Source organism: Acipenser ruthenus, chromosome 3, assembly GCF_902713425.1.
Source record: "Acipenser ruthenus chromosome 3, fAciRut3.2 maternal haplotype, whole genome shotgun sequence".
Classification (NCBI taxonomy): Eukaryota; Metazoa; Chordata; class Actinopteri; order Acipenseriformes; family Acipenseridae; genus Acipenser; species Acipenser ruthenus.
The window spans coordinates 60,806,228-60,832,277 of NC_081191.1; the positions used below are offsets into that span (position 1 = coordinate 60,806,228).

Sequence of the window (26,050 nt, forward strand, 5' to 3'; positions counted from 1 at the left end):
TAGGTGATTAAGTGCATATGCTTCAGTCATAGTCACTCAAGCATGTCATGGTCAAGGATGAATGATCGAGTGATTAAAAAGAAACCAAAAACATTTTGTCAATGTCCATCATTTATATACCTTATTTTTCAAAAATAAATATGTTGTAATAGTGATACTTTTCTTTTGATGCTGTGTGTGTGTGTGTGTGTGTGTGTGTGTGTGTGTGTGTATATATATATATATATATATATATATATATATATATATATATATACATACACACACACACACATACACAGCAGCTACAGTAACACACAGTTGTAGCTCCTGGTCAAAAAGGATTGTACAGACACAACTTTTGAAATAATATAGAGCTTCAGAAATTTGCCTTTATTACAATAAATGTTACTATTGCACTCTGGATGTGACATTGATCATCATGGATCAGGGGACAATTGTTTTTTAATTAAGCTGCCATTAATGAGATACAGCCTATGCATTTAGCTGGTTTTATAATTTTCACTTGGTGTTTTAAAACCTCTGCTGGCTCAAACACAAACTACAAGTAATATTGAGTGAAAACCAAAACTTTCCTTAGACTTCTGTGTTGAATCACTGGCCACATCAGAAGTTGGGCTGAACAATTTTTCCAACTTCTCTGCGTTTGTGTGCTCATTTTTAATATTTGGATGACATTATTCAATTCAAGTGCATATTGAATTGAGGTAAACAGAAAAAAATAAGGAGAATAGTAAAACACAATGGTATTTAAATAATGTATAAATGTATGTACTGTATTCTATTTCAAGACACAAATAGAAACCCTTTCATTCCCTATTTCATGTGTTTTCCAGGTCGACAGCTTGTCCTTGAAACTCTTTACGCTTTAACATCCAACACCAAGATAATAAAAGAAGCAATGGCTAAAGGTAATGCACTACAGCAGGGGTTCTCAAACTTTTTTTGCTGGGAGATGTTTCAGACAGTGACGACCCCCACCCCACCCTGCGGTGCGATATCATATGAAATTACTGTACACCAGTGGTCCCCAACCTTTGCTGGCCCATGGGCAACAACACTGAACAAGTAACGCACCGTGGGCAACAGCATACTTTGCTCTACCTATCATCTTGAAGAAACATGTATTTGTGACAAGCACAATATAGGAGACAGCATTGCTCTCCCTCAGCCTAAGCAAACATTTGTGTGTCAAATAAAATATAGGACCTACATATCAGACAGTGGCGAGTGTAGAGTGTAGCACACAGTGGGCCCCAATTTAATTATAAATGGAGGGGCACTTTATGGGTTCTACAGTGTTTTCACATATAATAAAATGCCCCACAAAAATAACTTGTTGATTTTAAAAATAAGAAATCTGCAGTGGCATAATCTGAACCAAAACTTAATTAAATTAAGTGGGCAAAAAACCACGCACGCACGCACACACACACACAATTGAGTACCTTCCTGTAATTTAGCGAATTCTGAAGTGCCTTTGTGCACCCCTAACTTTAGTATTAACCTGGACAAATATTTAAAAAAACAAATAGCAATAAAGTATAGAGTAAAATAAATATATAAATAACATTAAAAAATACTTTAATGCTGACATTAACTGCTGGGTGAGATTGGATCTGATTTTAAGAAGCTAACGGTGACTAGAGAAGTACAGGAAATATGAACACTGTCAACACATAATTAATGATTTAAAATGATTGTCAACTATATATTTTTTCTTAATAAACCACAAATGTAATATATTGTGAGCAAGAACAGAACAGACCCCAAATGCATTTCTGTATGCATCATATCATATGCTACTTGAATTAAACAGCGAGAGAGAGAATATACTTTGTACAGTAGCTACTTCCATTTATAGTACTTCGACACAAGAGAGGGTAGTACAAAAAAACCTTCATGGTTTCACAAACCAGATTTCCCAATTCTAGACTCCCTGTCCCTTACCTAAATTAGCATTAATTTCAGAAGACGGTGTTTTGAGTTACGGACTCATCTCGGACCCGTTTACTCAAAAATAAATGCAAATAATCCGCCAGCCCAGTAGATCAAACAAGTGGAAGGAAATTATTGCATTTAATCTACCGAACCAAAAACAAGCATTAATAGACTGTTAAGGGCTGTGTGCTTATATAGCTCTAGTTGAGTAAAACAAAACCAAAAAAAAAAGTTAATTGGCTGACCAGTAAAACATGGCGAGAGGGCTGGCTTCATAATACATTTTTTACTGTTAGGGATTAAGTTTATATACACTGTAATAAAATGCGAAGGATTTTAAGATTATGACAGTATTTTGTGAGCTCACAACCCCCCTACGATAGCCATGTGACTCTCTTTTGGGTCAGGCCCCCAATTTTGAGAAACACTGCACTATAGTATTGATGTTTAGCAAGTGTAGTCTTTTAGAAATCACCTCAGCTAATTTGTTTCATTAATATAAACTGACTTTTTTAGGAATGTGTAGATCTGTTATTTTACATCTATTTATTCTTCATCTAGCAATGAATAAAGCGTTTTTGTTATTAAAAATGAGCAAGTAATATGTAATTGTATTAGCCCTCCATGTAATATTAATGTTACATCATTCACACTGTTTCCTTGGGTTACAGGTGCACTGATATATTTATTGGACATGTTCTGCAACTCCACTCACCCTCAGGTGCGCTCCCAGACTGCTGAGCTCTTTGCCAAAATGACCTCAGACAAACTCATTGGCCCCAAGGTGAGAGGTGTCAGGGTTAAATGCCCATGGGACTTTTGATACTTCAGTAATTGTTCCTTGGTGCTACAATAAAATCGTATTTAAAGACCCGGTTGGAAGAATGTCATAAGTGATTCGTTAGGATTCAATTTTTGGAAAGTTAAGAGTTTATCTTAATTGTAATAACTTACTGTAAATCTAGAAATATTACATGTATTGCACATCTATTTGCATTATAGGTCCATATGAGTCTCACAAAAAAGAAGCATGTGTATATTTTCATTAAAAAAAAGGATCTAGCGCTTCCTAGGTCATTTCAACCTGAAGAGTGAAATTATATTTTCGTCAATGCCTAATTTGCTGTCCCTAACCACCAGCTGTGGACATGACTGCAAAATGCTATCCAAAAAAGGGCACAAAGATTTAGCAGTCAGTCTAACTGTTGTTGCTTTGTACTCCCAGGTGAGGCTCACACTGATAAAGTTTCTCCCTGGTGTGTTCATGGATGCTATGAGAGATAACTCAGAGGCTGCTGTGCACATCTTCGAAGGTACTCATGAAAACCCAGAACTGATCTGGAATGACAACTCCAGGGAGAAGGTGTCCACCACTGTCAGAGAAATGATGCTAGAGTACGTATAACCTGGGGTTTCTGGATGACCAGGCGGCAAAGAAGCCATTCCAAATCCAAACTGTTCTGGGTTGCTGTTGTGTTTAATGTCTGTAAATCTTTTTTGAAAGAGGCATGCATACTAGTCGTAGATCCAAATGTATTTCTTACATCTAGTCTTGCAAGATGACAACAACAATTGTTACAACCTGGTGTACCTGATGACTGAAACAGAAAATGATACAAAGTGAAAAAATACATTATTTAAGATAAGATATATCATACCTGTGTTAAGTTGCTCATAAGACAAGCGTAGATCGTAAGGGCTTTGTCAGAAGTGTACTGTAACCATAACCTCTTGGTTCCTTCCATTTTAGGCACTGTTTACACACCAGGTTATAATACCACAGATAGGATGATTCAATAGAAACTTAAGACACAAGTTAATTGAAAGTTATTTGAGACCATTTTTCTTCTTCTTTGAAGGCACTTTAGACAACAAAAGGATAATCCAGATGTCAACTGGAAGGCAAGTGAAAAAATGTATTACGTTATTTTGAGATTACTAATTTAGAACAGACGGTGGGGCTGGCATTCAGGGGTTTAAAAATATTTGATTTCTAACCGTAACCAGTGTGAAGTGTGTGTGTGTGTGTGTGTGTGTGTGTGTGTGTGTGTGTGTGTGTGTGTGTTTGTGTATATACAGCTCTGGAAAAAATTAAGAGACCACTGCAAAATTATCAGTTTCTCTGGTTTTACTATTTATAGGTATGTGTTTGGGTAAAATGAACATTTTTGTTTTATTCTATAAACTACTGACAACATTTCTCCCAAATTCCAAATAAAAATATTGTCACTTAGAGCATTTATTTGCAGAAAATGACAACTGGTCAAAATAACAAAAAAGATGCAGTGTTGTCAGACCTCGAATAATGCAAAGAAAATAAGTTCATATTCATTTTTAAACAACACAATACTAATGTTTTAACTTAGGAAGAGTTCAGAAATCAATATTTGGTGGAATAACCCTGATTTTCAAGCACAGCTTTCATGCGTCTTGGCATGCTCTCCACCAGTCTTTCACATTGATGTTGGGTGACTTTATGCCACTCCTGGTGCAAAAATTCAAGCAGCTCGGCTTTGTTTGATGGCTTGTGACCATCCATCTTCCTCTTGATCACATTCCAGAGGTTTTCAATGGGGTTCAGGTCTGGAGATTGGGCTGGCCATGACAGGGTCTTGATCTGGTGGTCCTCCATCCACACCTTGATTGACCTGGCTGTGTGGCATGGAGCATTGTCCTGCTGGAAAAACCAATCCTCAGAGTTGGGGAACATTGTCAGAGGAGGATTCATGCCAAAGCTGCCCGATTTCAGCCTTGCTGAAGCACCCCCAGATCATCACCTATCCTCCACCACATTTCACAGTGGGTGCGAGACACTGTGGCTTGTAGGCCTCTCCAGGTCTCCGTCTAACCATTAGACGACCAGGTGTTGGGCAAAGCTGAAAATTGGACTCATCTGGGGGTGCTTCAGCAAGGCTGGAATCGGGCAGATTTGTCTTTGTGAAGGACGCATGAAGTACAAGGTTGTCCTGGAAGAAAACTTGCTTCCTTCTCCTCTGACAATGTTCCCCAACTCTGAGGATTGGTTTTTCCAGCAGGACAATGCTCCATGCCACACAGCCAGGTCAATCAAGGTGTGGATGGAGGACCACCAGATCAAGACCCTGTCATGGCCAGCCCAATCTCCAGACCTGAACCCCATTGAAAACCTCTGGAATGTGATCAAGAGGAAGATGGATGGTCACAAGCCATCAAACAAAGCCGAGCTGCTTGAATTTTTGCACCAGGAGTGGCATAAAGTCACCCAACATCAATGTGAAAGACTGGTGGAGAGCATGCCAAGACGCATGAAAGCTGTGCTTGAAAATCAGGGTTATTCCACCAAATATTGATTTCTGAACTCTTCCTAAGTTAAAACATTAGTATTGTGTTGTTTAAAAATGAATATGAACTTATTTTCTTTGCATTATTCGAGGTCTGACAACACTGCATCTTTTTTGTTATTTTGACCAGTTGTCATTTTCTGCAAATAAATGCTCTAAGTGACAATATTTTTATTTGGAATTTGGGAGAAATGTTGTCAGTAGTTTATAGAATAAAACAAAAATGTTCATTTTACCCAAACACATACCTATAAATAGTAAAACCAGAGAAACTGATAATTTTGCAGTGGTCTCTTAATTTTTTCCAGAGCTGTGTGTGTGTGTGTATATATATATATATATATATATATATATATATATATATATATATATATATAGGGTTATTTATACTTGTGCCTCCATGGGGAACAACTTACCCTTTCCTGCCTAACTAGACATCGTTGTGTTTTAGCACTTGTAGTTTGGCGACCTTAAATCAGAAATTAAAATCCAATATATCCACAGAAAGGCATTAAGTAGCTGTTTCCAGTGATATTATGTATTTTGTTGAATTTTTTTTTTTAATATATAAGCCCCGCCCCTCAAAAAATCTTAAGATTAATAATAAATAATATTTTTTAAAACTGCCAATTTTGACCCCTTTCTAAGTTAGATATAAAAAAAAAATATTCGGACGTTACAGTTTAAAATATTTCAGATTTCAAATGTCTTTGAAATGTCTCTGAGCTACAATATTTTGTCCGAGCCACGGTCTGTGTGCCAAAATGCCTGGAAACAGCCCTATTTGTCAACGATCTTATATTTATTAAATATTAAATAATGTTGCATTATGAAGAGAATCATATTTATATACAAAAGTTATAGCATTCAATATAACCATGAATAACAAATAATAACAACAAAAAAGGCTGTAGAAAAACGAACTATAACACACACAAAACAAGTATGTAGAAAAAAGAACTATAAATGGTGATAAGGCAGTAAAGCTAACTATATTGGGGTACTGCATTAAATGTGGCAACCACTGTAAGCAAAAAAACAAACAAATAAATGCATTTCATTTTTGGCATATAAACATAATGTACTATATATTTCCTGACTTTGAATAATTTTGCATTATGAAGAGAAAATCATATTTGTATACAAAAGTTGTAGAATTCAATATAACCACGAATAGCAAATCAGTAATAACAAAAAAGTCTATAGAAAAACTAACAATATGTTGATTTAACCCTTAGCGGTCCATTTATTCAGCACGTCTCACACGCGTCAAGTCCAATTTATTTTCACACGCACAGTTTATTTTAGACTCGCTGTTTAAAAGTATCACAGTAAAACAGGTTTAAAAGGCACTGCATATCAACAGGACACTCAGTACAGCATCTCCAGCCCCGCCCCACCCCTTGTTCACTGTATTTTTCACATACCTCTACATAGTAGTGCATACCGATAAATCATCTCCTGATCACTCGGTTTATCACCAAACTCCTCAATAATGCGATCCAAGTCATTATTTTATTACTATAACATCTAAAAAAAGCTCTGCAAATGTCTGTGATATTCTTTGAGCGCTGGATGCAGAAGCAGCTAGCTTGTTTGTTTATGTCAGTGTTATCTCTGTGGTGCCGGGGCTAGCTGTATTCATGAGATAAGCCCCCTTTTTTTCTGGCTTCTATCGGTCTCGCTCGGCCATTGAATGGTTTTCTCAGACCTGTTTTTTACGTCTTTTTGATGATGTCGGACAGGGTCCGACATTGGACCGGAAAGGGAAAATTGCAATGTCGGACTAGGTCCGACATAGGACCGCAAAGTATGTGTGATACTATATGTGCAATGTGTTTAGTTGCCTTGAACTTTTACATTGAAAAGTACATCATTTCATATGCATTGTTTGTTTTTATCCCCTAATCGACAGTATTCCACCTAAAACACAGCTATAAAAACTAGAAAAGACAACCATTACTGTAGCATTCATCCTTACATTCTACCTTTACGTACTGCACAGCTATAACCAGCTGAAATTTGTAAAGTGTACATTTGATAACATACAATGTAGGAAGTGTGGTGGTGCCTGATGATTGTATTGTTACTGGTGTCTTCACTCTTCTTAGTTGCCCGAGGAGTTTACAGTGGCGTATGGATCTGCCCAAGGGGAGCTTTCAGTTGGAGGTGTCTTCCTGAGAATCTTTATCGCTCAGCCAGGATGGGTCCTGAGGAAGCCACGAGAATTTCTGGTTTCGCTATTTGAAAAACTGACTGAGCTGCTAGGGAAAAATAACCCAAATGTAAGAAGTCTTTTCAAGTTACAGTATGTCTTTTAATTAGATATTTAAATACTGTTTTATGTGATTCATGGACAAACAAACATGCATTTGGAGAAATAAAAAATACCATTGGGTTAAGAAAGTCTGCATGCTAAAAGAAGACAAATATACATGACAAAATAAAAAGCATTGTCTGGTTTTCATTTAGTTTCTGTTCATAGGTACTAAACCACTCACAATTCTTTTTATTTCTGATAAAATCTAAAAGCTAACTATGTTATCTTTTTGTTAGGAAACAATAGCTGCATCGTTGTCTTTTTTTGTTGTTTTTTTCAAACTACTAATTGATAACCGGGTCTGTAATGTTTACACAACCAGCCCCGAATAACAGCTTTTTTTGCTAATGTAATGTAATTGCTTCAAAGCTCTTGATGTATTTATATATTTATTTAGCTTTTTCTTTTTCCAGAATGAAACCTTAGAAACTGTTACAACGGCCACAGTGTGTCTCTTCAGTACTCAGACTCAGTTAGCAGATCAGGTGCCACCCCTGGGCCACCTTCCCAAGATCTTACAGGCCCTCAATCACAAAAACAACACCATTCCAAAGAGCTCCATCCGTATCATTCATGCTCTCTCGGATAATGAGGTAACTACTTAAACTATGCAGTGGGAATAATATATATTGTGACAAGAGTATGGGGGAGGAAAGATGTAGTCCAGGGGTTTGCTGCAGAACTACATTGCCCAGAATGCCATAGGGTTGGAGTAGAGCCAGAAGTGGAATCACCTGGCTGTAATTTAATGAAGGACATCTGCCTGGTAATTAGACAGGCAGGTATATAAACCAGGTGAAATGTTTGGTACTGGCTTAGCTGTTCAGTTTAAGAGTTTAAAACTTGTCAAAGTTTAGTTAGTACTCCTTGGTGGAGTTAGTATTTTGTTTGTTTATTTTGTGTTGTATAAATAAATGTAACTGCTGTGTTTGAATAAGTGCTGTGGTCTGGAACACAAGGAGAGGGTTTGTCACAATATATACAGCAATAACTTACTGAGATTTCAATATAAAGTTTAAAGTACAGTTTCACATGGAAGGAGTCCATTGAGTATTGAGAATTTTTGTTCACAAGATCATCACTGTAACAGTGCTGCTTCTAGTAGACAAAAAACATACATGCAGGGACACGTTTACAGTATATCATTACAGTAAGGCTCTGTGAAAATCATGTTTTCACGGGCTGCGTGGAAATCGTGAAATTAGCCCAATACCGCGATTTTTACAATATTCTTAAGAAATAAAAATAATTTTATAATTTGCATGTCATACAAAAAATAAAAAAATCACATTAACGAAACTGTACAGCTCTGATATGTGCCTGCGTGTAATATTCGCCATGCACACAGTGCTGTGCAGTGATTGTGTCATGTCACTATATGCAATCTAAGCGGGAAATCATGTAAAGTAGTATCCAGCAGGAGTTTTACACAGCGATGGAGGCAAGCTCTTGTTCTGTATGTAATGCAATGTTACTGTAGATCACTACCGAAACTCGTCTGTTGACAGGCAATGCTGTGAATTTTAAATAAAGTTTCCGCAGTTTTCACAGGGCCTTATACATTAGGTCATTTTTCGGCTGCTTTTTTGCACAAACAGAGAATTCAGACTCTAATCAGTAAACAGCAGCTTTATCAACAAGTTGTAAACCACATTATTTCTGACAGAGATTCCCTTTGTTTTTTTTGTTTTGTTAATGATAGATTTGCGTACGAGCAATGGCATCATTGGAAACCATTGGTCCCTTAATGACTGGAATGAAAGTCAGGTCAGACATGGTCGGTTTGGCCTGTGAAGCACTGAATCGGATGTTCCAAAAAGAACAAACTGATCTTGTAGCTCAGGTATGGAGCTAAAACTCAAGGTAACATCTCTACAGGTTTATTTTGCCCAGCTTCTTTATTATATAATAATATGGATGGGCACAACCAAGACTGCAGTGCCTCTGAGCATCAATCCAGAGCAGTTCTGGTCCAGTTTGAGGGGTCCAGCAATACAGTGTTGTCTCTCTGTTCATACCTGTAATGAAGTGTGACTTGAATGATGTCTTTGCATGTCATTGTCACATCTCTCTCTTATTCTCTGTCTTGTGCTCAATGTTCAGGCACTGAGGGTAGAATTGGTACCCTACCTCCTGAGGCTGCTGGAAGGGATTGGTCTAGAAACTCTGGATAATCCTGCCGCCACCAAGGCACAGATTGTGAAAGCACTGAAATCAATGACATGCAGCCTGCAGCATGGTGAACAGGTACAACCACTTTGTTTGTTTGCACAAGGACACAAATTGTGACAATATGCAGCAATACAAACACTAATGGTTTAACACCTGTGGATTGTATAGCTTAGTTTATAAGCAAAGGATATAAAGCATTTGAAACAGTAATACTCTACATTTCTATATTTATAGCTGACAATATGCCATAATTGTAATATTACAATGATATCTGTAATCTTTTGTTTATTAGAATATCCACAATAAACATCTTGCTCCCCAGTAGACATGATCACTTTAAAAAAGAGTGCATGAAAATTAACACAGTAATGTTAAATTAAACCAAAAGCATGTAATCCTTCATTAGTCATGTAACACAATCTTGTGAGAAGATAGGCACCATCAGAACTACAGGCTCTGCATAAAATGTTACTGGTTTCCATACTGTCAAGCAGCACAGGAAGAGATGAAGATATTCACATGATATCACTGTAGTTATCTAATGCCATTTTCTTCCAGGTGAATGAAATCCTCTCTCATTCCAACGTCTGGAGTGCCTTTAAAGATCAGAAACATGACCTGTTCATCTCAGAGTCACAAACTGCAGGGTACCTCACAGGTTGGTAGCCTCCTTCTTTGTTCATTACTGAACAATAATGCTCAGCGGCACTGAAGCATACAAATTAATTAATAAATCAATCTGGTTGACAGCTACTGCGTGGTAGCTTAGAGATTCCAAATAGAAAACATTTGAGCCTTTTTTCCTACTTTTTTAGGTTTAGACCTGACAAAGAGAATAAATATTGTACGGCTGTGTTTGTTTAACCTTATTTGTTGTGGATATTCATGTAACATGTTTGGAAATAGGGACTTAACTCTACTTCTAATGAACTGTCTGCATTAACCTTTGATCACTGACTGACTTCTGCTTTTAAGTATCTATCAAGTATTATTTATTATTATTTGTTTATTTAGCAGACGCCTTTATCCAAGGCAACTTACAGAGACTAGGGTGTGTGAACTATGCATCAGCTGCAGAGTAACTTACAATTACATCTCACCCGAAAGACGGAGCCAGTGGCTGAGGTGGGATTTGAACCGGGGACCTCCTGGTTACAAGCCCTTTACTTTAACCACTGGACCACGCATGTGAAAAAATGCAAGGGATTGCTGTTCAGACATCTGCAGATTGAAATGAACACTAACCTCAGACAGATAATTACCTGAATTCAACTAGAGTGGTAAACAATTGGGCTTTCTACCTTGAAGAATCCCATACACAAAGTGAACTCCCAGTCTCCATGTTGCTTGGGTCTGGAGAAACAAAAAGATCTCTTACCCAAAGATCATTCTGATATAATCCTTTTTGGGGCCAAAGTCAGTGTCCAAACAAAAAAAAAACCCTGTCATTTAGTATAATTGTCCAAATTTCGTGTTTCTTTTTCTCTCCGTCTTCTAGCTTTCAGCTAGTTATTTATTTCTGGATGTCACTTTTCCTATCACTCTCTTGTAGTAGGGATCTGTGTTTAATGTTTGTCGATATGTCGGGCATGCCGTTACAAAGAGGAGGGGCTCAGTGAGCAGATAAAGCCCGCTTGTCTATGCATACCTGTGACAGCAGGGAGAGAGACACGATCGGCAGTACAACTCTGCTAATGTGCCAATCTGGTGGATGATGACATCATCGACCCCGCCCCTGACGATGACATTCCAGAGTACAGACCAGTGCTGACACTGTTTTGAAAAGGATTTCATCATCTCTCGTCATACCCAGACCAAAACAGCATCATTGATACAAAGGATAAAAAAAGCCTTTGAAGGGTTCCCCTTTAGTGAGGCGGTCTGGAGGCCCGTTGGGGCAATATGGGAGAAATCTGCATCCTCTGCACCATGACTCTCTCGAGTAGACCATTCTACAGGGTGCCAGAAGGCCACAAATATGACCTTTTTAACCAGCCTAAGTTGGATACCATCCTGTCTACACTGTTATTTTTGGCAAAAGCTGCCTCTGTACATTTTTAATTGTCTGCTGTCCTGTGTGGTTACTGGCTTGCTGGCATGAGGGTGACAGCTATTATCACCAAGACCGCACAGAGAGCAATTTCAGCGCTTGGCAGACAAGGTATAGCCGTGCACCAAGAGGCAGCGAGATCCCTGCCGGGAAATTAAACCTCCCCTCCATGTGGCCAATTGCATTGCTGCTGGGTCTGTGAGGCATTGGCTTTTACCACTATGCCATTGGCTGGTTTTGGTGGATAATAAAATTAATTTGGCCCAATTGTGTCTTTGTTTAGTAGTTACTGCACAATAGATGTGAACTAAGCTTACAAATACAGCAAGTCAAAAAGAAAAAGCCAGCACTTGCGCGGATTGATTTTAAATTTGATTCACAGTTGGTGCTGAGACGTTCCAGCGGGCATCTATCGTCTCTTAGAGCCTGCTAGAACTGGAAGCTGATTGGCTGGTGGTATTGAATCATTTTCTAATATTTTTTAAAACCTGAAAGAAAACCCCTGTAAGTAAGTATCTTAAACATTTCTAAACTACTGACCTGAAAAAATTATCGGGTCAATTGCATGAAGCGTACAAAGTTGCGGACTTTCCTGAAGATCATCCCCACCTGCGGATTAAGTTTAGTTTTAATTGCAACAAACAAACGAGTTTGGGATCAGCTTATCCTAAGGTTTAGTACGCAGCAGAGGATTAAGACTATCTCCAAACCTCAAGTGCGGGGTGCGCTCACAAACCAATTGATTCCAGTTCGTTATAGTTCAAAGGATTTATGTGATTAACCCTTTCGGGACTAAGCATTTTTCAGTGGGATGCTTCCCTAGGACCAGGTGTTTTTTGGCTGTAGTTGACTCTTTTGCTATAAAAATTCACTAAAAATCTATTTTTTACAGTAGCATCTTGGAAATGGTGTCCTTTTTTCAGAACACTGGGGAACATTATAAAGTACTTCAGAAACCATGCTATGGTTTTTTTTAGATAAGGCTTGTTTGTCGGGTCGTGGTGGTGAACTGGCTATTGTTCATCAATTGGATATTACTGTTAGATCCATATCTCTCCTAGCTTTTAATTAGTTTGAGTGTTTAGCATTTAAGTTAATTTCTACCTTACCGTTTGTAGTGGTTGTTACTTACCACCCTCCAAAACACAATTCGTTATATTCATTGGCTAGTGATCTTTCGTCTCTCTTGGATTGTTTTGGGTTAACTCGGCATGTAAATGTTCCATCTTGGTACTCTTGGACCTTAGTGTCGCATTTGACACAGTCAACCGTGATATTCTTATTAGCTGTCTGGAGACATCTGTTGGTATCTCCGACACTGCATTGTGCTGGTTTAAATCTGATCTGTCGGACAGGAAGCAATTTGTTTCGATGGGGGGTTATTTGTCCAATTCCAGTCTGGTTTCCACAGGTGTCCCACAGGGCTCTATTCTGGGGCCTTTGTTATTTAATATCTATATGATACCACTTGGACAGCTAATTTGTTGCCATGGAGTTAGTTTTCACTCTTATGCCGATGACACTCCGATTTATTTTCAAACTAAACCTGACACCACAATAGCTGTTTCTGTACTTTCGCTGTGTTTGGCGGAAATTTAATTATGGATGCAACAGAATTTCTTGCAGCTAAATTGCAGTAAGACAGAGGTTATGCTGCTTGGTTCTCCGCATCAGTTGAGTAAAGTGGAGAGCTTCAGTTTGGTTATTGACGGGCTTGAAATTAGAGCGATTTCTGAAATGAGAAATCTCTGTTATTTGTGATCCTCGTCTAACTTTCGAAGTGCATGTTTGAAATGTTACCTTTTTTCACCTGCGTAACATAGCCCGCTTAAGACCTATTCTCCCTCTATCTGATGCGGAGAGACTTGTGCATGTCTTTGTCTCCTCTCAATTTGATTACTGCAATGCCTTGCTTGCTGGTGCCTTAGTAGGCTACAGTATGTTTAGAACTCGGCTGCTCGAGTCCTAACTACAACTAAGTCATTTGAACATATAACACCTGTTTTGGCATACCTGCATTGGCTACCAGGTAAGTTCAGGATTGATTTTAAAATATTACTCTTAACATATAAGGCCTTGAATGGTTTGATACCAAGTTATCCCCGATATGTTAATTGAATATACTCCTGTGCGATACCTGCGATCTGCTGATGCTGGGCTCTTAAGAGTCCCAAAAACCAGGCTCCGGTCTATGGGAGATAAAGCTTTCTGTTGCCATGCACCTAAGTTATGGAATGCGCTTCCACAGATAATTAAGGATTCAAAGAATGTGGAAATTTTTAAACACCTAAAACCACATTTTTTTAAGTTGGCATTTCAGCCTGTGTAAGCCTGTGTGTTTTCTGTGTTTTGTTTTAACATGTATAGCCTGCTGTGATTTATTTATGATTTGTATTATTGTGTTTTTATTACTTCTATAGCCTGCTGTGATTATTTATGATTATGTATTATTATTTTTGGACTGTAAAGCTCTTTGAGATGTGTCACGTGAATTGTGCTATATAAAATAAATGTTTTTATTATACATTGAACAAAAATATAAACGCAACATGCAACAATTTCAAAGATTTTACTGAGTTACATTTCATATAAGGAAATCAGTCAATTGAAATAAATTCATTAGGCCGTAATCTATGGATTTCACATGACTGGGAATACAGATGTGCATCTGTTGGTCACAGATACTTTAAAAAAAATAAAAGGTAGGGGCGTGGATCAGAAAACCAGTCAGTATCTGGTGTGACCACCATTTGCCTCATGCAGCGCGACATATCTCCTTCGCATAGAGTTGATCAGGCTGTTGATTGTGGCCTGTGGAATGTTGTCCCACTCCTCTTCAATGGCTGTGCGAAGGTGCTGGATATTGGCGGGAACTGGAACACGCTGTCGTACACGTCGATCCAGAACATCCCAAACATGCTCAATGGGTGACATGTCTGGTGAGTATGCAGGCCATGGAAGAACCGGAACATTTTCAGCTTCCAGGAATTGTGTACAGATCCTTGCGACATGGAGCCGTGCATTAGCATGCTGAAACATGAGGTGATGGCGGCGGATGAATGGCACGACAATGGGTCTCAGGATCTCGTCACGGTATCTGTGTGCATTCAAATTGCCATCGATAAAATGCAATTGTGTTCATTGTCCGTAGCTTATGCCTGCCCATACCATAACCCCACCGCCACCATGGGGCACTCTGTTAACAACGTTGACATCAGCAAACCGCTCGCCTACACGACGCCATACACGCTGTCTGCCATCTGCCCGGTACAGTTGAAACCGGGATTCATCCGTGAAGAGCACACTTCACCAGCGTGCCAGTGGCCATTGAAGGTGAGCATTTGCCCACTGAAGTTGGTTACGACGCCGAACTGCAGTTAGGTCAAGACCCTGGTGAGGACGACGAGCACGCAGATGAGCTTCCCTGAGACGGAGTTTGTGCAGAAATTCTTCAGTTGTGCAAACCCACAGTTTCATCAGCTGTCCGAGTGGCTGGTCTCAGACGATCCTGCAGGTGAAGAAGCCGGATGTGGAGGTCCTGGGCTGGCGTGGTTCCACGTGGTCTGGGGTTGTGAGGCTGGTTTGACGTACTGCCAAATTCTCTAAAATGACGTTGGAGGCGGCTTATGGTAGAGAAATGAACATTCAATTCTCTGGCAACAGCTCTGGTGGACATTCCAGCAGTCAGCATGCCAATTGCACACTCCCTCAAAACTTGAGACATCTGTGGCATTGTGTTGTGTGACAAAACTGCACATTTTTTAGTGGCCTTTTATTGTCCCCAGCACAAGGTGCACCTGTGTAATGATCATGCTGTTTAATCAGCTTCTTGATATGCCACACCTGTCAGGTGGATGGATTATCTTGGCAAAAGAGAAATGCTCACTAACAGGAATGTAAACAAATTTGTGCACATCATGTTGCGTTTATATTTTTGTTCAGTATATTATCACAGAAGGTGCGTCTTAACGAAATAACGATATAGGGGCCACTGAGATACGCAGTTGTCAGTTCTTGACTTTTACTAAATATAAGTATTAAATACTCTTAAAAGCGTTTGAAAGGCAGGATGGCAAAAATAAATAAATAAAATGTTATCAATCCTACCTAGACACCATCATAGCTGTACAGTATATATAAAAAGCATTTCACTTATGCAGTATGATCAGCCTGCAGCCCTTAGGCTACATTAATGAAACTGAATACAACAAAGTATGGAGTTGGCATTTAGACCAGGTGGCATATTTCAGCGATCAACGCATTTCTGTACATTGAAATGCCGTTCACGTGTTTTACAACGTGGATCTCGCAGACACCAATTGCAAGAAATGCACAGGTAATAATAACTAGGAGTAACTATACTGTACATAGCCTACTGTATAATCTATTGTAGCTAGACAAAGAATCATTTTGTTCAGAAAAGTGCAAATCGGTTACGCTGTGAAGGCACAGAATTATTTGTACAGAAGTAAAAACTGGTATGCAGAAGGTATCGACCCCAGTGCCAGCCGACACATGCAATGGTATAGCTGTGCCCAAATTGTGTGGAGAAAAAAAAGTGCACTGTATGCAGGTATGTGATTTAGGAGAACACTTCCTTCTATTGTGATATGTGCTGTTGTGATTGTAAACACAGTTTCCTTTATTTATTTATATTACCGTGTTTCAATTATGTCTGTATGAACGCAGTTATGTGTTTTTTTTCGTTTGCATAGTAAGCTTTTGCATTCTTTTTATGTCTATAGGCTACTATTTTCAATGTCCTATTACTTATTTTGTTTGTACAGTTTTATTTAATCATAATATACCTGAATATAGATGCATTTCTGTTCAAAAGTTGTTTTTATTTATTTATTTTATGCAGTCGGCTGGTATATGTGTGTTTTAGTATATAAACGCATTTATTTTAAAATTAGTCTTATTTACAGTTTCGGATGTGTAGTATCGTACATACATACACCTGTACCTTGTGCTGACAGACAGCTTTAAGACTGATCTCGGCTCGTAACACCTGCTTTCCATCAGTACTAGCACACGATTTAAGGTGTGCTTCATGGTTAGCACAGTTTAGTAAATATTGTCTGAATATCATTAGCCTCATTAGTGCTCTTATGCCACTTTATTTGAATACATCACCATGCATTTTGCATATTCAGCAGATGCTAATGTACCCATCGTGTTATTTTTAAGGCGTGCGTGCTAACTCACGTCTTATGCTTCAGGTCGCGCTTTATCGTGGTTGATAAATACGGGATTATCTAGCATGCGCCTTATCCATAAGAACCTTTAGTAAATGAGGCCCTAAATGCCCCTCTAAAATTAATCAGGAAGGTCAGTCCCTCCCCTGTCCATTGATATGTGGTAGCACGATGGGCAGGCAGCGCACACGTGTTTACACGATCGCGGTCCTAGAAGCCCACTTCAGCTTGATCGTATTAACATGATCCCGGTCCAGGGTTAAGCATATTTTTCTGCAAAAAATAAACATATATGTAAAACATGAAGATAATTAGTGGTGCAATCGGCACCCTCATTTTGTATTTGATTATCGTACAGGCATTTATCAACGATAATCGATGCATTGTTTTATTTTTCAAAATAAACAAACATTAGTTTTTTTTGTTTGTTATTTTTAACAGAAGCTCCAGTAACTAGAAACACAGTTGTACATAATAGTTAAACAAAAAGGCACAACTTATATTCAAATTGGAACACTTCCGATTATAAAAAAAGAAATACAAAGGACTTGAAAAGAATATGTCCCTTTAACATTGTCCCTTTACCACTGTAATAATAAAAATACTATATTTTAACAGAAGTAATTTCTATCTTAACTATGGTTGTTCATTACTGTTAATGTCCAAAAGCAGAGTAAAATATTTTAATTAATCTCACAAATCCAAACCTAATTTAACTGTCGTACTAAATTCAACTTCTTTTTAATCCAATATTGCCATATAATCCAAACACAACATGCTTTGAAACAAAAGAAGGTAATTGGTAGATTTAATAGATTAAAAAAAAAAAAAAAGTTTTGCCTTTTAATTTTTAAATCAAGAAAGCGTGAATACAATAGGCCTACTTCTGTTCTGTCTTGTCCAACGAGAATGTAGAGGTGTGAAGTGTGTATCCTAGCAATACGCTATTCTACCGTACTAGCACTAAAAGAAGCACACTCTCAAGGTTTTAATGCAAACCGACAACAGGAGACTTGGTTCTAATTTGATGCATCAATTCACCAAAATGTAATCTAAGATCAGTAAAATTTAAGGACAGATTATCAATAATCGATTTATCGATTTTAATTGTTGCACTCCTAAATGTAATACATTTTAATTATCCTAATACAGGGGTTCTCAAACTGGGGGTCACTGGGATGTCTGAAGGGGGTCGCAAAGGATTTGATAGATTAAACTTTTTTTGAGTTATTACATGAGTTTCTTTGAATTATTACAGTTGGTGACTAAGTTTAATTTACGATATAGAAATACTGTACTCGCATGTCACTATGAAAAGTGGTGATTTATTAAACTCCTTCAAAATGCCTGTCCTTCCCTTTCTTCTGTTGTCTGTGTTGAAATTCTCAGGGTTTGGTTGGTATCTCCCCGGGCAAGACATGGGGGGGGTGGGTCATCCCAGTCGATAGACAAATTATGAAGTACCACACATGCAACAATTATTTGGCTTGCTATGCGGGGCGTGGTATGCAAACCAAATGAAAGACAAGCAAAATGCTGTTTTAATATTCCAAACGTTTTTGCAATACACACTCTTGCCTTCTTATAACTATTGTATTTCAGCTCGGTGGGTGATGTGAGATTTGTCACTGGTGTCAGAAGATACCTCCTTGAAGGATAGCCTTTGTCACCCAAGAGGGTACCATGATAAAAGCCTTCTTGGAATTGTAGTTTCAATCGGCTGTTCTCGGAAATCCGCGCATGGTGTGTGCTGCCTGCCCATCGTGCTACCACTTTGCATATTCAGAGATGATTGATTCACTTGAAGCTATGCCTGTTGATGAAGATCGGATCCTTATATTACCTGTGAAAATGAATACGGATGTGCATGCAGTCTATGGCCCCAATAACTCCAGGTATTCCAGATGTAGAATAAAATGCGGTGCAAATCTCGTTGCTCCTCTTTATTGGGCATGACACCGAAGCGTTCATTAAGTCCACTTTTCAGCCCTATATAGGCCAGTGGAGAGAATGTGACCTCTGGTGCAATTCAATCTCCCTATCTATTTTCCTATCCTGCCTCAGCCACCTGTTTCATCAGGGTCTTTCTCAATCCTACATCAAGATTCACATCGTTGCAATCTCTAACATGCTACGTGGCTGGGACGGTCACGGTGTAAGTTCCCACCCTAAGGTATCTATATTCGCTAGGGGAGTTAACCACCTAAGGCCCCAAGGGAACGCATTGTCCCGCAATGGAGCTGTGTTATCTGTGGCCTCCTCTACGAACATCTAACCTACCACCCTCTTGTCTACATCCGTTGGTATGATTCACTTTGTGTGTGGAGTTTATCATACAAGGTAAGAATACAGAAAATATATATACAGCGCCCCAGATAAGCTGTGTACTGGGTGTTTTTACACATTGAAAAATATTAATTACGTATGATATTTAAATTGAATGCGTAAAGAATACACAGCAATTTTGCTGCACAGCTTGAGTTTTCATGTTATCAAGCTTCTTGTACTTCCCCACGTCTCAGTGGTCAGTTGTGAATATCCTGCACAGCTTGAGTTTTCATGTTATCAAGCTTCTTGTACTTCATTGCTTCCCGGCGTCTTAATGGTCAATTGTGAATATCCTGCATGCAGTACCTAGAGAATGGATAATAGAAATGCTGGGGCAGCTAATTGTAACCTGCTTGGAAATTGCCAGAAACGTGACCAATAAGTCTGGGTTTTCAATAATAATAATAATAATAATAATAATAATAATAATAATAATAATAATAATAATAATAATAAATGTATGGTTGAATCCACTGCCTTGCAATGGTGTTTGTGACTGGTGAATAAGCGACTGGATTATTGAATCCTTAAGATTTCTCTGCACCATCTTAGTCTACCTTTACCAAACTTGCCAATTTTACCTAATTTTAAATAACAATATTCAGTGTTTGGAGATGCTTTATATTGTTATAGCAAGGCAATCAGTGAGGAATACAATATTATCATTTCTTTGTTTGCATTAGTAACGGTACCGTTTTTTTTATATATGTTAGAAATAGGTTATACAGTATGTGCCTGCAAGCTGTTTAAGTATATTCCATCTGAATTGTTGTTTTTGTTTGTATTGTAAGACCACACTTTTATACAGTAATTCAGAGTATCATTACAGTTAAAATGCAAGGCTGGTTAATGCATAACCCATAAGTTAACATAAAAGTATGTACAGTATTTATTGAAATTACTCATGACTTCAAGGTATTGTTGCATTTTGCTCACCCAAAATACATTTTACTCACATAGGGGTAGATGTACTAAAGTGTTGCGCCTATTGCAGTAGTTGCAAACCAGTTGCACACGAGTCGGAAGTCTTGGGTGAAATGTACTAAACAAGCACAATGCTATTTGTGACTTTTTAGGGAATGCTTTGTGGCAGCAGTTGTACTTTGAGAATCAAAGTACACATTTGCAAGAGCAAAAGACAATACAATGTAATTTGCTGTAGGTCTTAAATTTAACCTCCTTCTCTGGTTTTCTTGCTAAATCGACTGCCTTTTTCCTCTAGTTCAATGCTTGGCTCCACCTCAGCACTATCCTTGCCATCTCCACCCTTTCCTATTCCTTCTTCTTTCTCCTCAGGTGTCTCCTCACCTTCCCTTCTTTCTGGTAGTAGCCCCCTTCATCTCAGGAGTGGGCTTTAGACCTTTACCAGGGCTCCTTGCTTACTTCTCTGTAACTCTGAAGCAGGTAGATAACAGTTTCCTAAACTGTTTTAATTTTCGTCCTTGCACATTTCTTGTCTCTGTACAGCAAAATACAAGTTTGACTGTTCTCTTCCCTCAGTGATATTTATAGTGTAGTTACTGTTGACAAAAAGAAGCCCAGTCCTGATCAACAATGTCTGTAGGCCTGACTGACTGCTGAGGCATAAATTGTGCATTAGCATGCTAATCCTCATCACTCTAGGCACCTTCAATTCGGCTAGTTCTTCAGTGCACAGCACATTTTTTAACATTTGTAGATGGTTTGAAAACGAGTTTTAAACTAACAAGACTAATTTGTGGGGATTAAATATACAGTGAATTCTAAATAAACTATCCTTCAAAGAGATTAACAATTACACTGAATTGAAAAAAAGAATATCTGGTGTTTACTGGCTGGTAAGAGCAAGTGACACTCAAAACACAGAAATCTGTTCTGTACCTTGGTATCTAGAATGTCCAGGAACCTAGTGAAACCTCAGTTTGTATGTCATCTGAAGGACATAGAAACCATAGATACACTAGTGTGTGACACTAGCAGATATTTGTCAGTTCTCATATAATTAAGTATGTGGCCTTACTAGGATCCAGCTGACTCTTTAACTGGGGATGAAGTCACATTGAAATGTTGTTTGTATGAGTTTTCACACATGAAGTCCTTGTTAAGATAGATTTTATTTCTCACACAGGTCCTGGAGTGGCAGGCTACCTTACTGCTGGGACTACATCAACAGTCATGCCAGTTGTACCACCTCCTGTTGACAGTGAAAACGGAGACCAGGGTTGACAGACGAGATGTATGCCCAGGTTCAAGTCCTTTCAAGACAGCTGAGAAACAGAATAGCCTGAGGTGGATTCTCCAAAACCATCGGGATCCTGTTCAGAGCATTCTTGCCTTGTTTTTTTGTTGTTTTTTTGTCTCACGATAACAAAAGTGTTATAAATGTTTCGAACTATATCTTTTTTTATTTGCGAGAAAAATATTAAGACGTGATCCAGTTCTTTAGCATTATGTTAAAACGATAGAGGCACTCTACGGATGCACCTAACAAGATGAGTCTGCAAGCATTTTTCTTGCTTGTTCATCCGTATCAGTTTACAAGACTGTGAATCTGATTTATAAATTGTTTTCCTAATTTTTATAATGTTGTTTTACAGTGCTGTATGAAAAAAAAAACTTAACTGGTGTTTAATTGAAGTCTGCTAGAAAAGAAACATCTGGTTACCAACTAGATGGCAGTCTAATGATGCTGTGCATAGCACAGTTTGTCTTAAGTCGTGTTGTTACGTTAACTGTTCCTCAGATCAACTACTGCACCTCTCTGCTCCTGCTGTCCCTTTCTGTCAGTCTTTCGTATGATTTTCCAGATTGCAAACAACACTAGATATTTGTATGTATAACTGCCATTACCAACCTAAACAAGCGTCTGCAAAAAAAAGGAACAATAATATTGACTCATTATATGTAAAACACTAGTGTAATTGTGAATTGTTCTATATAATACCCCATATATAAACTTTATATATTGAATGTACATTAAGAAAAAAAAAGAATCAGATGCACTTGTACATAAAATTTTAAGATTAAACAAAGGGAATCCACAGTATTTGTTTGTTTGTTTGTTCAACAATAAAATAAAAAGTGTCATCAATTATACAGGGGTAGTCATAAAGACAATAGGAAGTAAACATCTTTACACAACACTGTATGCACTTACTCATAAACATTCATATGTGCCTGTGGAGTGCAAACATCAAACAAGAACACTTCTGGTGTCTTCAGTTAAGTTTTATGTATTTAACCAGAAAAAACTCCATTGAGACCAAAGGACTAATATACAATTGTGTGCTGGTGAGACAGCAAACTATTCATAAACATAACTGGTATTAGCACCCCATCTGAACCCACAAAGTCCTAAGACTATTAAGGCTAATCCCTGCTACACATGGATGTATAACGTAGGTAGCAGGATGAATTAGATTCAACTCACTTAAAATTGTTTGGAGAAGACTTTTATTGCATGGTCGTATTTTAAAACCATTAAAGCTCATGAAATAACTTAATAGTTCAGATGCAACCAACACTGTGTGCTATAGAAAGTATGCTGACACAATAATGTAAATATAGTGCTATGATCATTTTAAATACTAGGACATTAGAAACTAAATAATATGCAGCCTAAAATCTAACACAACCTGAACATTGAATCAGAGCCATCAACCTCATGCAGTCCCTCTAAATTAACTTTTGAGTCTTCAAAAAGGTATTCAACCATTGGAGTACCACTGCAACTGTGAGGCCATTTGTGCAAAAGAATTATTTGCATGTAATTGAAAAGGGGACTTATAAGGTAAGATAATTAGTAAGCAAGTGGGGTAAAACAAGCAATGAATGCCTGAACTGAAGTGACTGAATACTTTCTGTCTATACCTAGATCTACATCCTAGGTTTCGAAAGAACCTCATATAAAGGCAAATACATATTTAAATGTTCATTTCTGGTAATATAAATGGTGAAGGGTAGCAGTCACTGGTTTTAATATACATCTCCATTTATCTAAGACACTATGATTGTATTATAATTCATTTTCATTTACAAATAAGAGTTGTTGTGCCCTCCAGGATGTTAGTAAACCAGCTCAGGATTTTGAATATTTTTTAAGGTAGCCATAAATGAAAATTGTATATTGTGCCTCACCAGAAGTTCCTGGAAAAATTGAGTAAGCAAACAACAAAACCTGAACAAGTGGGGTAGAAAAAATAATTAACAAGACAAAAATTCTGAAGTGCTGGGTGGAGAAGTACAGTATCAGCACTTAAAGAGGTCATCTGTCTGAGATTTCAGCCATACAGGAGGGACCAGAAGAACAGAATCTCAATAACATAATTGATAGACTATGGCATATTAAACCGGCATACTTGCCAACATTTGGAAACTGTTCAGAGGGACGCTCGTCTGCGGGGGGGTCATATGCAAAAAAACACTCATTATCATATAGTAGACGTATCCCCCTCAACACGACACCACCATCGTGAGAGTAAAAATAGACATAATGAAGCATTACCTTTGTATAAGTTAGTGATCCGCAGATATGTCAGCCGCACGAAGAGCACTGCGTGTGGTTAGGGCTCTGGACTCCTGAGCAGAGGGTTGGGGGTTCAATCCCAGGTTGGAGACACTGCTGCTGTACCCTTGAGCAAGGTACTTTACCTAGATTGCTCCAGTAAAAACCCAACTGTATAAATGGGTAATTGTATGTACAAATAATGTAATTGTATGTAAAAATAATGTGATATCTTGTAACAATTGTAAGTCGCCCTGGATAAGGTCGTCTGATAATAAATAAATAATAACTACTGTGCAGAATACTTTTTTTTTTTTTTCTATGTGTAAATATCGGGACTTTCTTACTATGCATCAGGACGCGGGTCATTTGCTAGGAAATCGGGACTGTCCTGACCATAGGCACTGTTGGCATGTATGTTAACTGAGATACTGAACAGTGTAGTCTATGGATAGCCTTGAATGTGACATGCAGCATATAAGTAAAACCCGTTTCAAGGAAGGGTTATTTATTAGTAATTAATGTATGCCCCAGATGAGATCTTCCCAGTAAAAACAGAGATAACACAGGGATCGGAGTAGCTAGATTGTTTAGGTATTGTTTATAAAGCAGCAGTGTGGAGTAGTGGTTAGGGCTCTGGACTCTTGACTGGAGGGTTGTGGGTTCAATCCCCAGTGACACTGCTGTTGTACCCTTGAGCAAGGTACTTTACCTAGATTGCTCCAGTAAAAACCCAACTGTATAAATGGGTAATTGTATGTAAAAATAATGTGATATCTGTATAATGTGAAATAATGTGATATCTTGTAACAATTGTAAGTCGCCCTGGATAAGGGTGTCTGCTCAGAAATAAATAATAATAATATAAAGATATTTCTACTTGAAACTTGTTAAAACCTTTTATTCTGAATATTAATAGTAGTGTTTTAAAATGTATCTTTTCTATAAATAATCATTGGCCCACACGTAGAACTTTTAAAAAAGCCATCTTCCCTTTAAAAACAGATTTGTAATGCTGTTATTGGGTTATTCCACTCTATTTTCTGGTATATATTTTTTTAAATGCACTGCCATCTCGAGTTTGGAGGATTCATTGCAGCCAATCCTCCCATAGTACGACCTCATAAGCGACATTGGGGATGCTCAATGCCATTCATTGTACAAAAGTGGCCAGATTCATTCCCCCGTAACACTTCACAATTCCACAAAAATTAAATATCATTACCGATTACAATGTTATTAAGATAACAACAATTTATTTATATGCTACCACTACACTATGTATACGCGTGTAAATAAAACATGGGGAGCTATTATACACATATATGATATGTAGTGTATTAGTTAATGTAAAATAATTTGACATCTATGGAAGCATATATGTTTCATTGTGACGCAAAGAGCTTCCTTATGGATCTGCAACTTTGTTATGTATGTATTTATTTATTTTTTTAAATGTGTCCTGCTTGTAGATACAATTCAGTTTTATTAACTAAAGCATTTTTAGATGTCTATGGGTCTTGTTGATTGTTGTCTTTTTCAGATGCCTGATACTGCAGGTCTGTGTGCCAATCATTATCTCACACCTTTCTTCCTGTTGTCAGTTCTTTTTACTGATTTATGTGTAAATAGATTAAACTAGTCAAATGTCAATGCATGACGTTTCTTACCTGAAATATGATCTGTACACTCCTTTGTTATTGTCAGTAGGACCCCGAGCTAAAAGTTTCCGGTTTTATTGAATTGAGTGTTTGGCGCCAAGAGAATAAAGGGTGTTTTGCTTTTTAATAATAATAAAAAAGATATACTATACCAAATGCGTAATAATGGTGAACATTCGCTGTTAACAGTTCATTATTTGAGTACAGAAAATTGAAAAAGGTTCCTGTGACATTTGCCCTACCATAGTTCTCCTGGAACAGCAGCGCGCATTGGATGAAAACCAGTCAGTTATTGCAACACCAAAAATCATAGCCTGTTTTTGTTTCGTGTTTCTTCACCTCACCCACCACATTTTTTATTTAATGAATACAAAGGGTCTATCTTCGCAGTCAGTACTAGGGTCCAGAACAAGTCATTAACCACGTAAGTAACACTGTTATTTCGTTTTACTTTGTACTTGTGGGTTTTAACAAAAGTTAAAAAATAAAAACAGTTTATTTATGTTTTAAAATACGTCGCATCGCGTGCATTTTTTGTTGTCATTTTGAGTTTCTAACTTACTTGAGGTTGATAAGG

General features: G+C 37.9%; 2 protein-coding genes across 6 annotated transcripts in view; both read left to right on the plus strand.

Annotated features, from left to right (window-relative positions):
* LOC117394233 (dnaJ homolog subfamily C member 13-like) overlaps nucleotides 1-22,351 on the plus strand; it is a 92,430-nt gene extending 70,079 nt beyond the window's left edge. For 3 of the 4 annotated variants that reach the window (XM_033992326.3, XM_034921141.2, XM_034921139.2), the window contains 10 exons: nucleotides 837-911; nucleotides 2,613-2,725; nucleotides 3,167-3,336; nucleotides 3,801-3,843; nucleotides 7,373-7,546; nucleotides 7,995-8,174; nucleotides 9,284-9,424; nucleotides 9,685-9,828; nucleotides 10,312-10,411; nucleotides 21,437-22,351. In XM_033992326.3, the coding sequence (XP_033848217.2) occupies nucleotides 837-911; nucleotides 2,613-2,725; nucleotides 3,167-3,336; nucleotides 3,801-3,843; nucleotides 7,373-7,546; nucleotides 7,995-8,174; nucleotides 9,284-9,424; nucleotides 9,685-9,828; nucleotides 10,312-10,411; nucleotides 21,437-21,534 (1,238 nt within the window). In that variant the 3' untranslated portion in view covers nucleotides 21,535-22,351. Of the gene's footprint in view, nucleotides 1-836; nucleotides 912-2,612; nucleotides 2,726-3,166; nucleotides 3,337-3,800; nucleotides 3,844-7,372; nucleotides 7,547-7,994; nucleotides 8,175-9,283; nucleotides 9,425-9,684; nucleotides 9,829-10,311; nucleotides 10,412-20,625; nucleotides 20,734-21,436 lie in introns of all 4 variants that reach the window. The other variant, XM_034921142.2, reaches the window with a different exon arrangement.
* Nucleotides 22,352-25,475: 3,124 nt separating this feature from the next.
* Nucleotides 25,476-26,050, plus strand: part of LOC117394758 (DNA topoisomerase 2-binding protein 1-A-like) — a 32,186-nt gene continuing 31,611 nt past the window's right edge. Inside the window, exon 1 of one of the 2 annotated variants that reach the window (XM_033993285.3) lies at nucleotides 25,476-25,897. The gene's annotated coding sequence lies outside the window, so the exon portion shown is untranslated. The remainder of the gene's footprint in view (nucleotides 25,898-26,050) is intronic. The other variant, XM_033993286.3, reaches the window with a different exon arrangement.